General features: G+C 38.9%; 1 protein-coding gene across 1 annotated transcript in view; it reads right to left on the bottom strand.

The window, feature by feature from the left end:
• Window positions 1–13,816, bottom strand: part of LOC139731379 (cytokine-like nuclear factor N-PAC) — an 82,268-nt gene extending 68,452 nt beyond the window's left edge. Inside the window, exons 1-5 of the mRNA XM_071642269.1 lie at window positions 13,658–13,816; window positions 9,914–9,950; window positions 8,025–8,107; window positions 6,463–6,592; window positions 943–1,062 (exon numbers count right to left, since the gene is read on the bottom strand). Coding sequence (XP_071498370.1) covers window positions 943–1,062; window positions 6,463–6,592; window positions 8,025–8,107; window positions 9,914–9,950; window positions 13,658–13,809 — 522 coding nt within the window. The 5' untranslated portion in view covers window positions 13,810–13,816. The remainder of the gene's footprint in view (window positions 1–942; window positions 1,063–6,462; window positions 6,593–8,024; window positions 8,108–9,913; window positions 9,951–13,657) is intronic.
• Window positions 13,817–17,654: the final 3,838 nt, after the last annotated feature.

The raw sequence follows: 17,654 nt of genomic DNA, 5'->3' as shown, positions 1-17,654 counted from the left end.
TTTTAGAAGACTTGACGGAACCTTGAATGCAAGGCAAAGGGTCCCATCCAAACCTGAGCAAAAAAAAACCAAAAACAGGTTATTTGTCAAAAGTCAATGAAAAATTTAATAATAATAATAATAATAATAATAATGATAATAATAATAATAATAATAATAACAATAATGATTTCAAAGAAATAATATGATCATGAAAAACATACCTCATCATCATCATCACCCAATTTCTCTTTACTCACTTTATAGACCTAATTATTTCAAAAGCTACAATGCATGTTCCTGCAAATCTGATAAAGTAATCATTTTTAGCTAGCATTACTACGGCAATTATGTACAAGAAGTACATGAAAGATTAAAGGGCACATAAATCTTTAAAAACTGATGATAAGAGTGAGCAAAAGTATCAGTGTGCCTTTCACATACACACAAACATACACACAAACACATACACATTTTTTTGTGTTTTTCAGTAATCTTTATTTGAATTCTTGAATTTCACATGTGGTTCACAACACTCACGCAGACATACACTTACACGTGTATGTTAGCGTTTCCACTGGCTATTCGGTCTTTCCTCTACCATAACACCATTAGAAAAGTGGACATACAGACAAACACAGCATATCCGACACAGATGTTCTCAACCAAATAGTCCCTTAACCAGTGCTGCTAAAATCAGTCCTACACAAAGAAAATTGGGATGCACCATACTTCGGTAATATCTCCAAGCAGATGATTCCACTTACACTTCATTCTGTGAGGTCTAAAAGTCAATGGCTGCCATTCCACAAGCAGGCACAGAATCGCCTGGATGGAAAATATCAACACACTTGATGATGATGATATATCTCATCAATTCTCTCTATCTAACATCCCTTCTGATCCTTATCTTTCTCTGTTTTTCGTGCCTGTTTCTTTTTTTTTACATTGATTTTTTCATACCTTCTTCTTGCCTGCCATAGGTTCCCTGGAATAATCTTTCGATGGCCTGCTCGGCGACTTCAGGAACAGGTCATCATCATCGTCATCCTCATCTGGGTGGTAGGGAGACACAGTCTGACCCTGGTGGTGAGGTGGAGTGTGGTTTGTTAGGTCAGCAGTTCAAATATGAAAGCAAAACGTACTGTCGTTTCATCCTCCATGATTCTCATCACTTAATTCCAACGGCACAAAACATACCTTTCTGACATTTTATTCATTGATCTTTTCATCAAAATTATGACAGATACAGTAGTAGTACCCTCCCCTGAAATCTTTCTATTCAGCATATGAAATGAAATTATCACTTGAATCTCTCAGCAGACGATATGGCTAGAAAATGACATTTGTAGTCACATTCAATGACCTTTGACCTTGTTGACCTTTCATTCTTAACATTCAATGCTTCATCTTTCCTAACACAGCATAATACTATTGGACATTGCCAGTTAAAGGACAAGTCCACCTTCATATACATAAGGATTGAGAGAATGCAGCAATATTAGTAGAACACTTCAGTGAAAGTTTGAGGAAAATCTGACAATCCGTTCAAAAGTTATGAATTTGTCAAGGATCTGCACAGTCACTGCTGGAAGAGAAGATTACTACAGTGTATGATGTCACATGCGTACAATGATATAAGGAAAATAAAGAGAGAATTTCACAAAACTTTACTTTTTGAATAAAGTGCACATTTCTTTGACTTGTTACTGGCATATGTTAAGGGTAATTCCCCCTGCCTTCTGAAAGAGAGAAGTCGGGTGGTCTTTTGTTATGCGAGAAAAGTGGAAATATGTTGAATTTTCTTTATTCTTTCTTTATATCGTTGTACACATGTGACATCACAAGCTATAAGAGTCTTTTCATCCAGCCGTGACTGAGCAGAAGCTTCAAAAATTCATAACTTTTGAATGGATTGTCCGATTTTCCTCAAACTCTCACTGATGTGTTCTACTAATATTGCTGCATTCACTCAACCCACATATCTATTAAGGTGAACTTGTCCTTTAAAATGAAGACTGGAAATGATTTTTGTTTTTTCAGTCAAAGTTCTGTTACCTTTGATCTTGACCACTCACATCTTCACTACAAGCAAATAAAAACTGTCTGATTACATCTATCTTTCGTACTACATCATAGTTTGAAAGGAAATTTTATGCCAAAGCTCAGCTTGGGGGGAGGGGAGCAATTCTATCCAAAATAACCTTTGACCAAAGTTAGGATTTTACCCAAACTCTGATCCACATTTCTAAGTTTTATGAACCATGACAGTGACAAATTAATCACAATCAGGCAAAAGGGGGAGATTTTTTGAAAGTTTCATACACTTTTCCAGGACAGTGATATTACTATTAGTCCAGGTCATATAAGGTGAAGTAATGATACCACGGTCTAACACACCTCCCTTTTGTCTACACACCAGTCTTTTGTAAAAATCCTTTCTGATGGTAATTCAAAAAGGGGAAACTGCAAGGTTGTTGGGGTTTGGCAATGACTACTAAATGGTTACAGAATTCTTGACAAAAATTATGATTCTTATAATGAACAAATCAACAGGAGTGTTGTAAGGAAATATCAATGATCACAATGTCAAATCTATACATTGTAATGGTGGCTGATCCATATACAATTGTAAACCATTTTGCCAAAGCCTGTTGAATTCAAAATTCTGTAAATATTCATAGTGTTGGTCCAATTTCAGCAGACTATCTTCTCTTCCATTTCCTTGACATTTACTCTTTACAGGAAAGTCACATTGAACAGCAAGGAGTTCCCTTTAATGTCTAACTCTAAATTCACTCTTAAAACTATGGAGTTGTCCAATTTGATTCACTCAGTGACTTTGCAAAGTAAGCCTAGTGATCTCTGACTTTCACTCCTGTAGTAAACTGCAGTCAGTTTCATCATTTCACGTGAGTGAAGGATACACTTCACTCCAAAACCTATTCCATAGATTACTAGGAATTTATAGTCAGTGACGGATCCAGAGGGGGGCGCAACCGGCGCACGCCCCCTTTATTTTTCGTTAAAAACAAAAGGAATAAAAAGAAAAAATGAAATGAAACCCGCAAGTGGCACCAGAAATATTAGTTGCGCCCCCCCCCCCTTTACAGAATTCCTGGATCCGCCCCTGATAGTCCTATAAGAACTTGATGTTAGATTGATTTCCATCAAATCTGCATCATTTATTCCATCATTCAAATGTCTATTTACAAAACAAAACAAAAAATAAAAATAATTAATTAATTAATAAATGAGAATTCTGGAGGAATAACTTCCAAATATTAAAAACAAATTAAACCACACTGTTGTGGTTTGTCTCCATCTTTTTCTGGTGCACTTTTCCATCACTGCTGGCCATCTGTAAAATGAAAAAATGCCATGATCAAACTGACACTTCCATAATTCCACTCCTCACCCTTTACCTTCAATGAAGTAACCATGTGTGTGTCTGACCTTTGACTCATGATCAATGTAGCACAACCAATGTCAATCTGCTCACTAAAAGCTGATTCCACATGTTTGCATAGCTCTGTTTTATCAGAGTTTCTTCCATCATGATTTCATCAAAACATTTCAAATAGAATAGTTAAACAAGTTAACTTCATTAAGTGAGCTTTCACTTTTAAAACAGAATAAAATCTGAACTATTATTCAGTTCATCGGGAGCTCATTTCTCCCTTCAAATTTCCATGTTACCTGAAGAGCAAAAGCCATATTTGACAGTTCTTTCAGGACATCACACAAAACACATTCAACTAGGTCCATCTCTTTCAGCATCATTTTGTCTCCTCTCCTAGGGTGGTTGCAAACAAACAAACAAACAAACAAACAAACAGGCAAACAAAAAAACAAAACAAGGCAAGTGCCAAATTGTGTCTCGCCCATTCGCGTAGAAGAAATTACAGTTTTTCTAACTCCCAAAAGAACATTGACCCGCCTATGACCTTTGACGTTGTGGTGACCTTCCACTCCCCGAGGGATATTTACCATCCATGTTTGGTCACAAATGGACAAAAAATTATGAGCCATAATCAAAACGCGCCGTGAGAATTCAACATTGGGCCCTAAAAGTTTGCTGACCCGTCTGTGACCTTTGACCTTGTGATGACCTTCAACTCCCCAAGGGACATCTACCATCCAAGTTTGGTCACAAACTTGGACAAAGGGATCAAAAGTTATGAGCCATAATCAAAATGCACTGTGAAAACTTAACATAGGGCCCTAAAAGTTTGTTGACCCCTGTCTGTGACCTTTGACACTGTGATGACCTTCAACTCCCCAAGGGATATCTACCATCCAAGTTTGGTCACAAACGGACAATGGGATCAAAAGTTATGAGCCCTAATCAAAACGCGCCGTGAAAATTTAACATAGGGCCCTAAAAGTTCGTTGACCCGTCTTTGACCTTTGACCTTGAGGTGATCTTCAACTCCCCAAGGGACATCTACCATCCAAGTTTGGTCACAAACAGACAAAGGGATCAAAAGTTATGTGTCATAATCAAAACGCGCCGTAAAAACTTAACATTGGGCCCTAAAAGTTTGTTGACCCCTGTCTGTGACCTTTGACCTACTGGCGACCTTCAACTTCCCAAGGGACATCTACTATACAAGTTTGGTCACAAACGAACATATACATCAAAAGTTATGAGCCATAATCGAAACACGCTGTAAAAACTTAACTTTGGTCCCTAAAGTTCATTGACCTCCGCCTGTGACCTTTGACCTTGAGGTGCCCTTCATGTTTGGTAAAATGTCTAACTTTGTATAACCACTCTTCCCTCCAAGTTTTATTGAAATCGAAGTCCTCAGTAGAGAGTTATTCAAGTTTTTGTAGTGTCACAGACGGACGGACAGACGCCGCAGGCGATCCCTTAGTCTCCCCACACCTCCGGTGGGCTCGACAAAAAAACACACACACAAAAAGAGGGGCTGTGTAACTACAACTTTGTAGACACACCTACATGGATTCTTAGTACATTGTATCCATAGACTAGTCTATAACTTTCAAGCTCCTTGCTTTCATTTTCTCTAATTTTCCATGTGTCTCTGAAATTTATTGTTTTTTGTTTTTTGTTTTCTTTTTGTTCATCCTTGGATGACCCTTTTCTTCCATTTTACCTTCCTTCAGAAATTGTACCACTTGATGTTTTAAAAGTTTATGCTATACAGTGCACTCCCATTATAACGAAATGCTCGGGACCGGCAGTTTTCTTTCGTTATAGCGAAATTTCGTTATAACCGAACAAATACAATATATAACGAAAACAAGGAAACCACGTTTACATATCATATCATGTTTGCTGAATACTCATCATACACTGGAAAGCTATGTGAAATGTGATGGGATAACTGTGTTACAATAATAAACGTAAGGTCCCCTCAGAAACTGTGAGTGACACAAGGAGCGGACACATAGTCATATGAAGCGTTCACACATGCAGAGACGCTATAAATGCTTGTTCCGCTACGTATTTTCGAAAGCAATTCACATTTCGTTATAACGGAACACATTTCTTTTGTTTTTCTTTGTCTGTGGCGCTCGGAAAAGACTTCGTTATAACGTGTTCGTTATAAGCGAACTTTGTACCATAGACTTTGATGGTGATAATTTTGGGACCAGAAGATTTACTTCGTTATAACGAAATTTTGTTATAACCGTGTTCGTTGTAACGGGAGTGCACTGTATTCCTATGTTTAATGCAAAATTTAAAAAAAAAAAATCTTGCTAAAATCACAAGTAAGCTATCATGTTATATGTGCATCAAGAGAATTTGCTGGATCACATAAAAGATGTAGTCAGTCACTAGCAGTCGGGTCCGTATGCTGGCTGTACACTACATACAAATGAGGTGATCTTTACGCACCCGCACGCAATATGCAAGGGTCAAGTGGGGTCACACTTTAAGCATTCACTTGTGCCCTTCTGGTAATGCAGAGTTGGTACTGTACAGCATGCATGGGCAGAGCGTACTATGCAGCAATCCCATCTAATTTTTCCTTTTTTATCAAGACTAAAACATTGCCACTTCACAATAGAAATGCATTTTCAGTGCTTGCAATTGATATTTCTTTTTCCAACAAGTAACAGTTGCTCAGAAAATCTACAAAACTATTGCAGTTTTGAGATTGGGATAGTTCTCCGAGTTTTTTGTGCACGATGAAAATAGAATTTGCGCTATTTAGCGGCAGAGCACCGTCGCCCCATTTTTACTGAAATTGAAATAGCACCGATGCCATTTGATTTTTTTTTAAGTAACATATGATAGCAAGAATTGTTGACCCATTGTTACTGAAATTTAAATAGCGCAGATGCCATTTGAGTTTTTACACGTAATATGAATATATATAATAGTAATATAAGTAAATGATAGCAAGAACTGAAAAAAAAAAATCTTGTTTTCTCATCAATAGATCCTTTCAATATTTTCTCTTTCGATGGGAAACTACGACAACAAAGCCACACCATACACATCTCTACCTTGGCCTGTTCCTTGATCGCTGCATCGATGGCATCCATAGCTTTCTTGAACTTTGCCCCCTTCCCGGCCTTGGAGAGAACGGCCTTGTGCTCCTCGTAGTGTTTCAGGTTCTCCTCCTTCACCCAAGCACTGCATTGTGGGAAGGGCAGGAGATGCGACGATGATGACAACAGAGGGGGAGAAAAGATGGGGAAGAAATTTGTTGAGTCAGTGTAAGCTACCATACACTCACAAGTATACACATCAACAATGCCATGAAGAGAGGCTGCCATAGTATAAGGCAACATATAGATAAAAAAGAAAGAAAGAAAAGAAAATGAGAAAGGATTGTCAATAAACTAGCATAAGAATCTAGACCAATTTAACTGCCTGCAGTCCACTGGGATGCATCCCATTTCTTATGCAATGGAATTTCAGGCCAGAAAATGGCATTTGAATTTAATTTTGGTGGCCTCTGACTACAAACTTTGAGCTTTCATACCCCCCCCCCCCCCCCCCATCATTACAAGCAACTGATCATGTTTCTAATCTTCTTGCCACATAATAGTACCATCAGAATTCAAGCCAAAGTTGCTACTAGACAATACTTTTTATTTTTAACAGTGACTTTGCCATTCAACTTTGACCTTTCACCACTATAAATTTCATGAACTTAATTTCAGCTGTGTCCTTCCTCCCCGCCAACAGCATAACTACTGGACATTCATAACTGAAGCAATGGCTGGAAATTACAGTTTCGGGTGGGCTTTGTCTGCCAAAGTTTTTTCCTCCGGTGAGGTGCCCACATTGTACAAGCATAGTCTTTTGAGTGGGTACCTCCACTTTTTTTTCGCAGAATGTATAAATATGTCTGTATGAAAAATGCCTAATTTTGTAATGATTATTGACAAATGTTATTCTTTGCTATCTATGTATCATTCTTTCAAACGCATGTCGAATCTATATTTTTTTGTACATTCTGTTGAAAGAAGTGAAAATAAAACCTTTGAATTGAATTGAATTGAAAAGTACAGTGACCTCTGACCCTATACCATTTATCATTTCAAACTAACTACTGTGTCTTTATTTCTACCCTTCCTTCCAAATTATATCATACAGTGCACTCCCATTATAACAAACATGGTTATAACAAAATTCTGGCTACAACGAAGTAAAAATTCAGGATGCAACATTATCCGCTTTATGTTTTTTATTGTTTATTTATTCAGTTAAAACAAAATTTCAATGTAATGAAAGAAAACTGCCGGTCCCGAGGACTTCGTTATAACAGGAGTCGACTGTACTGGAAATGTATAAAAAGAGAAAGTTACTGTTGAAGATAAAAATTTACCCAAAGTTCAGAGACTAATTAGATATGACCTTCACAGATTTTGCCCAAGGCCCAATCTGCTCATCTACACTTCATACAGCATGCTGGGCCAGTAAAACTAGTAATGCTGTCATGGCGACTGATATACCTCTGCAAAATCGCATCATAAATTATATCGCTTGTATAAATCTTGACAGTGTGAGACAACGTGAATGGGACACTCTGCATCACTAGGATTCGAATGTGACTTACTGATCTTCCGTCCCAAAGAAGAAGACAAATAAAACTGGCTTCTTTCCTGCAGGCTTCTTCACGTGTTTCCATGGCTTCACAATCTGCAATATGTGCAACAACAAAAAAAAAGAGATGATGTGCAGTGTGATGTTTGTAGTAACACTTTCTGGCCATTTGAACATTATTTGTACATGTTGTTCCCAGCTCTGATGGTAAATTTGGTTCATATGGGATAGACCAAAGATTATGGACTTCTACTGTACAAACAATGAAAAGATTTTGGAAGGATATTTTCAGCTATTTCGTCAAGTCAATTTTCCCCTTCTTTTCCAACTTAAACAGTACAGTGGTTTTAAAATTGGTGAGCTACATTGTAGGAGTTCATCTACTGGATAGATAGAGTAGAAGTATGAAAACTAGCATAAGTTACAATTATGAAAATTAAATGAAATGACTCATAAAGAGATAACTTTACAGACTTAGCAGTCTGCATTAAAAAAAAAAAATAGAGAGAAAACCAACAGACTCTTTTCACAATTTCTGCATTTTCCATGTACAACATGCACAGTCAGATCCTCTCAAGTTGGACTTGTACAAAAAATATGATTTTTGACTGATAACAAATGAATCTTCGAATTTTTATGATGCTTAGAATGATAAAAGAAAATCAAAGTCTTCTATGATACATTTCACAACAGAAAGTACTGTAAAAGCAAAAATTTTTGCAGTTTCTTAATTTTGCATATTTCGCACTACTTTTGGCTGGCACGTATTCTAAACCCATGCAAAAATATCTTCACAATTTTATCTATACATTTTGAATAGGTTGACAGATAGCGTAGCCCAAATTCAAGAACCTGAGAATATGTTTTTGAGCGGCCCAGTGAGAAAAATTAATATTGTGGAAATATTGATGTTTACAGTAGCACAACTTACACATCAACAATGAAACTTGCAATACACACTTACTGTTCTCAGGATACAATTGTAGATGTGTTATGGAAACTTCAAAGAGTATTGTCATGAGAGATATCAACTTTGATTCACAAACAACATCTCCATTCTGTATGAGTTTATCATCAGGTCTTTTGAACTGTAGTTTAGCTCTTCTGGACATTTTTCTAGGCCAATTTCCTTGGTGCATATATTCATTTTCAAACACGATCCCTTACATTCATTTTCACACGGTATAACTCCACCTATAGCATTATCCTTTAGAAACGAGGTTGAGTAGATAGTATCTATGATTTCACTGACTGACTACAATCAGTACTTCAATGATACAGTGGATAAGAGAGATTGAGTTTGTTGTTAAGGACAGCTCCGCTCAATGTTCATGTGGACATCATGGTGATGTCATGCCTCACAAGTCTTCAACTGGCTTGCCTGATCCACTGCCCTAGATCAAATTTTCATCTTTAACATTTAGAATACCAGAGGAATTTACACAAAATAATCTTATCCCCCTCATCAAATCAATTAGGGGAGAGTTGGCACTTGCTAAATCATTGACCAAAAGCATAAATTCAATGATTATTGTTCTTTAGCACTAATGCAGAATTGTGAAGTTATAAAATTATTGCCTAAATTGGCATGTGTGGTTGCGACCAATAGAACTGTTTCTTCAAATCAAGCAAATCTTTCCATTCTCTAAGTTTATATTCAATCTCTTCAAATGACAATCTTACCATTTCCTTTTATAATAAAGAAGAAAGACTACAATAAAAGAGAGAAGAAAATAATAACATAGCAAATTTTATTTATGAAACTATTTTCTAAGCCTTTTGTTCTTTAACATGTCCCAATGGAAATATTTTTTCTTTCTTCTTTTAGGGTTAAATTTCCTCTCTAAATCCCATTTATTTTTCACTCGTTCCTTTTTATTGTCTTTTCTGTTTAAGTCTTACCCTTCCTGGCCATGCTGGGAAACTGCTCATCTTTGCCCTGTTTCAAACAAAGAAAGAAACCAAGAAAAAACAACAAGGACATGTGAGATTGAAAGCATCACAAAACAGGGCTACACGTGTATGTTGATGTTTGGTTCAAGTTTGTACTTTTATGTACCTTAAAATCCTACAAATCATCTCAGTCCTGTCTGAATAGCTTCACCTAGAAATTACTATAAAGTTATCCTCTCCCAATCTTTGCAAGACTAATTGAATGCCTTTGTTGTTATCAAGTACACACACAATGTAACACCACCAGTGGAAGCTGCCTTAATCAGTCATTTAAGGCTCTTGGACTGACCAATCCTAGGGGATTAATCAGACACAAAGAAGAGTCAGGTCTACAGCTTGCATGAGTTGACAAAGAAGCCTTTCATCATAGGTATTGATACCATGTCATGATGCACTGCTGTGCCAGCTTTTGGTACTGGGATTCAGAACTAACAGAACGGCACCAATTCAAAGTAAACATTGCAATGAAGGGTTTGGGTTCAACTAGCAAATGACATGGTAATGAAGAAGGAATAGCATTCAAAGATCGCTTGACTGAACCTTGGTGTACATGTAGGCCTTTTTTTTCTCTAAAGATCTGCATGCCAAGTTTCGTGAACAGACAAAGGGGGATTCTACCCCGTTTCCTACTTCGTACTTGTCCTCTAGGGTGTCTAGATCTAGATGTAAGTCCAAAAAGCAAAGTGAATGGATACATAGAAGTTATCAGTTTCAGGCAGTGTCTGTTGTAATGACTAATGTTCATGTAACGATACTACGATAATGTTGTGGGGGCCAACTGTAGTTAACAAGAGGCCACTAAACAAGAGGCAGATTTATGTACGCCTAATCTGAGTTCGTGATTATATTATCCTTTCAGAGACTTTTCTTGCCGAGTCAGAGCCAGTGAAGAAAGAAAAATTGTGTGTATCAAACATTAGAATATTCTACATTTTTAGAGCCACACCATGTTCAAGACCCTAGAGCTAGACCTCTACATCTATCTAGGCCTACACAAATTAAGTCGGATCACTGCACACATATGAGTTTTCATTTTGGACAATGCAAACCATTGGATTAACATCAAAATGATCAAGTGGTCAGTAGCATCTGCTGCGGTGCTGAGTGGTCTCACTGAATGCTTGAACAAATGTGTAACGTTAGAAATAATGTGAATCATCAGTGATCATTGCAGAGGTAGAGAGGTACAAATCATGATAATGTGATTCCATCTGGCATCTACAAATTGTATGTCTGGGCAATTTGGAAGTACAAGTAGTCTTCAACTAAGTGGGTGGGCGTCATCGTAAGTAATTCAGGCAGGCCCTAATAATCGCCAAGGCCCCAATCAATCCAACTAACATTCAACAAGGCCAGGCATTGCCATGATTGCATTGTTCATTTTCAGATTCAGCAGAATAGGATCTAACGGTTAAGTTAAACTTTACTGCCAATATTCTGTAGATTGTGTAGTGCCGTGTACCTCGTCCTCGCCTCGGTTCTCACTTCCCTACACGCATTAGGAGATATAAAACTCATACACGTACGCCTGTAGGTTCTTATCTCAACTTTTACTGAGCTGAGTTCTGGTCATACATCAGATGCTGCCGCTCAGAGTTTACAGGCATTTCATCAATACGCACAGCAACTAAGCTTTGTGCTACAGCTAAAGACAAGGCTGAGAGTTTGAATGATTTTTTCCAATCTACGTTCACTCATGAAAACCTGCACCAAGTTCCACAGAAAGGTCCATCACCATACCCATCAATAGGACACCTACATATCCACAGGACAGGAGTAGCAAAGCAACTACTCCAACTTGACCCTTCCAAGGCAAGTGGTCCAGACCAGATTCCTCCCCAGCTCCTAAAGATCATTGCCCATGAGATTGCCCCTGCTCTCTCCTTTGTCTTCCAGCAGAGCTACAACTGTGGCTTAGTCCCACCCCAGTGGAAAGAGGCATTAGTTACCCCAGTCTACAAATCAGGTGACCGGAGCGATCCTTCCAACTACCGCCCCATTTCACTCACCTGTATATGCTGTAAAGTCATGGAGCACATTGTACTCAGTCATGTATCGAAGCATCTAGCAAGAAATGACATCCTCACTGATGCTCAACATGGCTTTCGCCAAGGGCTTTCTACAACCACCCAACTCTCGTCAGCAGTACATGATTGGTCCTCTACCTTACAAAAACGCAGCCAGATTGATGTAGTCTTCTTGGACTTCCAGAAGGCATTCGATCGTGTGCCACACCAACGCCTGCGTACGAAACTCCAGTACTATGGAATCTCAGGAGACTCTCTCAACTGGGTCATGTCCTTTCTCAGTGAAAGGAAGCAAGCCGTGGTAATTGATGGTACACAATCCTCATGGAGAGCTGTACCATCAGGAGTCCCCCAGGGATCTGTGATTGGCCCGACTCTCTTCCTTTTGTACATAAATGACATACAAGATGATATCCAATCCTCCATCCGGTTGTTTGCGGACGACTGTGTTGTCTACCGTGAGATTGTGACTGACGATGACTTTCACTTACTACAGCAAGACCTTCAACTACTATCGGCCTGGTCCCAAAACTGGCTCATGAACTTCAACGTGAAGAAATGCGGCATCCTCTCAATAACCCGCAAACGCACTCCCAGTATTTATCAGTACCTCCTTTCCAATCAAGTAATTCCCAGAGTCAACGAGTACAAGTACCTAGGTGTGACGGTTACGGCTGACCTTCGGTGGAACAAGCACTGCCAGACCATCAGGCACAAGGCAAGCCAAACCCTGGGACTCATCCGCAGAACCCTGTCTCCATGTACTAAAGAAGTAAAGGCCAGAGCCTACACTGCACTGGTCCGTCCACAACTAGAATACGCCTCTGCAGTGTGGAATCCTTTCACTTTTATTAATATCAACTCACTCGAGCAAGTACAAAAGTCTGCAGCCCGTTTTGTCCTATGTGATTACAGCCCAACATCATCTTCCACAGCCCTAGTAACAGCACTCGGATGGGATAGCCTTCACTCTCGCCGCCTTCTTGCACAATGCACACTTTTTCACAAAATCCAACATCACCTGGTTGCCATGCCCCTCCCACCCGATATCACCCCAGCTAACTACATTGGAAGACAAGATCACCAACTCAAATACACAATCCCTAGATCCACCATTGACTCCCACAAGTATTCATTCTACCCAAGAGCCATAAGACTATGGAATCGCCTGCCGGGACCCATAGTAAGCACCGCCAACCCAACATCATTCCAAGGAGCTGCTTTGCCCATCCTCAGGGCAATGCAGCCTCCTGCTGGATCAGCCACTGTGTAAGAGGATCGACGCTGTTTTTACTCGCACTGAGCACCTATACTCACATTTTATTGTATGATAGTGAGACATCTGTACATACACTGAATGACACCCCCTCATGACACACAGTTCGAGTTCATCCCAGTATAGCTTCATGTACAAGCTGCTTCAAGGGATTACTACATCAAGGTATCAAGGTATCAAGTCCTTATTGCTCTGAAATTTAAACAATGCATCTCTCTGTGAGCTGACTCTGTACACACACATCGTGGATACCGCCACCGCAGCTCCCAGCCGCACCGTGCACCGCGCCGTTGGCGAACGCCGATTTCGCCGTTATAGCACGAGTGGGACTATTGAAAGCTCACACAACAACGCCGGACTGCAACAACGACGGACAAATCTCGTTCTTACCAAACCAGATCGCTGAGCTGAAATGTCCTGGGGTCATTAGTCTTCTTAGGGGTAGCCGAATCATGATCCTTGTCATTTTCAGGAGGATCCGAGCTCGGGACCTCCACTTCTTCGGTTGCTTTCGGCTCTACTTCAGTCTGCTTCTCCGCCATTTTACGAATTTCGCGTGTGTTTAGCGTGGGTATGAACGGTTTTGATGTGCGCCATCTATTGTCTGCTGCAACACAATAAACATTGGCCGCCGGCGTCGTCGCAAAGAACAGGCGGTCACAGAATTTGTGGAGAATAACCCGCTCCATCGGGGAATATTACAAAGTCGTTTGAGTAATTTTAGTTGAGGGTCAAAATGTGATTTTATGATGAATGACACTAATATCCATGACTATGAGTTTTATGTGCATCTATGGGTTTACCTATGTGAAACAGAAATCGAAATTAAAAGCTTTGTGTATTACAATATAAACCAAGATTGGAGGTCTAATCACGCACGAGAGTTGCAAACTATAGGCCTAGGCCCGAGTGCAAGATTTTTGTTTCCTTTTTTTTTGTCTCATAATAATCACATGTAGTTTCAAGAATATGAACAGTACTCTCCCCTTTCATAGGTGATAGACGAAGAATGATGAGAAATGTGCGTTTCTTGGCTTTATAATGAAATTGCATATATTTTTTTTAACGGATTCTATACAGATTAAATGTTTTTGGCACAATCAGCCTAGATATCTCGAGGCATTTATGTATTTGTTTATTCATTCATTTATCTATTTATTTATTTGTTTGTTTGTTTTGTGTTCAGTAGGGTAGCCCTGTCAGTGGCTAAACACTGTTATTCAGAGGCCCTAATAACGTACATTGTGTATTGTGTTTTGTTTTTTCTTTCCTGTCATCATAAAATGAGTGAAGTGACGATTTCTTTGTGAATCTTACGATAATTACATCAAATGAAGTTGCAGTACCACGCATGCTCTGTCGGTGATGGTAGCAATGCTGTATAGCTTGTAGTTTGGGAAAGGGGAGAGCGCATGGGGGAAAGAAGAGGGGGGAGAAAAAAGAAAGAAAGAAAGAAAGGGTGCATCTTTATGATTTGAGTGCACTTATCAACCCTTTTTATTCAGTATGAATTTCCATGGGAATGATCACAATGCTCCGCATGTCTGATGCTACATGCCTTCTAATTCATATATTCCCCTCCCCTCCACCTCCTCCTTCTTCTTCGTATGACACAATGTAGGGCCTACCCCCGTTGATACCGTTTGCTGACTATGGTTGCTAGTCGCCTGGGAAGATCTGAACTACGAGGTGTCGGCATCGTGGTTTGGTTATTTTGTTCAAGCAAAGGCGGAAGGGAACACGAGGAAACAAAAGAACACATGACTGTAAGTACAGTGCACTCCCGTTATAACTAATAGGGTTACAACGAAATTCCGGTTACAGCAAAGTAAAAATTCCGGTCGCAAAATTATCTACTCTATGACTGTATTCTTATCGTTTATCAAATGTTCGGATACGAACTTTCAATATAACGAAAGAAAACTGCCGGTCCCGAGGACTTCGTTATATAACGGGAGTCTACTGTAGTAAGAGGGCGTCATATTATCATCTAAAAATTGCTTTATAGTAATAATAATGAACTTGATGTAAATGATAACAATTGAACTGAAACACGGCACCTCGAGTTTTCTCCTTTTCTATTTTTGATTTCAACTTGTCTCTTTTCGTGTGCCTAAGTTAGTGGTCTCTTCATCAATGATTATAAATAAAATCTCTCTCACATACAGGTATAATTATCTCTTATAAAAAGTTACAGTGCAAATAAAAAAGTGACCAATCTGCGCCTTATCATCTTCTTTTCCCTTTCTTCTTCTTCAGGGGGACTTTCCAACACCCCTATGCAGGGGCCATTTTGGATTGGGGGTGCGCTGAGTGGATGTTCGTGGCGCGGAGAGAGAAGTTAGAAGCTGATAGTTGTTTTGCGCTTTAATGTATAGTGGAGGACTCCTGTTTTCAAAGTATCCTTGTTTGTAATGTCTGTGACTGCCGATGGCAACACGTTCCAGTCTGTGATGGTCCTTGGTATATAGATGAGTAGGCCTACTGGTACTTGCAACAGTTTTTATTTGTGGTGATTGGGATGTAGTTTGTAGGACAAGACTTCCGAAGAACCCTTCGAACTGGAAGCAGGGCTTTTGTATAAGGTATGTATCAGGCAGCCCCTCTGCTGGTGGGGGACGATCACCAACCAACCAACCAACCAACCAACCAACCAACCAACCAACCAACCAACCAACCAACCAACCAACCAACCACCACCACCACCACCACCACCACAACAACAACAACAACAACAACAACAACAACAACAACAACAACAGCAGCAACAACAACAACAACAACAACAATAATAATAATAATAATAATAATAATAATAATAATAATAATAATAATAATAATAATAATAATAATAATAATAATAATGATAATAATAAAAACAGCCATCCAAACAAACAAACTAACAAACAAAACGAATCTATCATAACTGCTGCTGCCACTAATGGAGCTTGACAGCACTCACGACAAGCAAGTACGATATCAACTTTCAGTGAAAACATCCTTGCAACAATGCAGTGCTGCGAAATTTAGATAAAAAACGCTACTGACTTTTTTAGATAATTTCAACACAAACATTTTCTTTACAAAATCCCAGATACAGGATACAGCATGCTCAGTATTTCTAAATAAATGCTCACACACGCGAATCAGTCTGTTTGAATTGAACAGTAGCCTAATTATGGATATCATAAATAAACATTCATTTTATTGCCATGTTAAACCAACATTATGAACGACAGACATCCAGACAGACATACTACAGATGAATGGATGATGTATAGACATGATATGATAAATTTAGATGAACAGACAGATAAAGAGATAGATGAATAGAGAAAGATATCAATAGACAAACAAACAGACCTCCCTGGATAGATACTAGATAGATAGATAGATAGATAGATAGATAGATAGATAGATAGATAGATAGATAGATAGATAGATAGATAGATAGATACTAGATAGATAGATAGATAGATAGATAGATAGATAGATAGATAGATAGATACTAGATAGATAGATACTAGATAGATAGATAGATAGATAGAGATAGAGATAGAGATAGATAGATAGATAGATAGATAGATAGATAGATAGAGATAGATAGATAGATAGATAGGTAGATAGATAGATAGATAGATAGAGATAGATAGATAGATAGATACAGAAAAAGAGAGAAAAAGAAAGAGACAGCAAGAGCAAGATAGGTGTAGGTGGTAGGCATAATTAAGTAGATATGGGAAGCAGTAGATGAATAAAGCGATGACAGCGTTGTTCATAGCGCCATCTTTCGTTAGCAGTCTTTTATAGCGTCTGCTATTGTGAGTACTGTAGTAATTTGTAGAGATCAGAAATGACAATAGTTGTTCAGGCAGAACATTTTATAGCGCCATCTCTTGTCCGATCAATTTCATGTCGTCTGCTTGATAACGAGACTTCGTCGCGAAACGGTGCTTTGTAATTGCTTACAGCATGGATCTACTACACACATAGGCCTAGACAGTGAACGGAGGTCTTTCTTTGGTCCTCTCATCATTGCCTCCACCCACAGTGATTATGTGCATCTTACTGAGTGCATTCAGATGTTTGTAAAATGACGACTGTGGAATGATCGTGCATCGTCACTGACAAAACGACCGTTTCCCTCTTGTCGGTTGTATTCTTGGCAGAGGTGCCCGCACAGATTCAACTGCCTTGAATAAACACCAATGAGGGGGGAGCAGCACACCAGAAAACATGACAAATTTTGTGTCACAAAATAAGAAGTGACTGGGTGGACACGCATGTCACGTTAAGTCTACATGTCGTCTACCGCAAGAATCAATGTTTTCTCTGAAAATAATAAAATAGAGTGCGAAAAAATGGGACAAAGTATAGCTTACAAATC

Source organism: Diadema antillarum, unplaced genomic scaffold, assembly GCF_040938485.1.
Source record: "Diadema antillarum isolate AM-2024a unplaced genomic scaffold, OU_Dant_1.0 seq00000368_RagTag, whole genome shotgun sequence".
NCBI lineage: Eukaryota > Metazoa > Echinodermata > Echinoidea > Diadematoida > Diadematidae > Diadema > Diadema antillarum.
The sequence above is the reverse complement of the archived record's forward strand: the minus strand, read 5'-3'. Positions and strand labels throughout refer to the sequence as shown.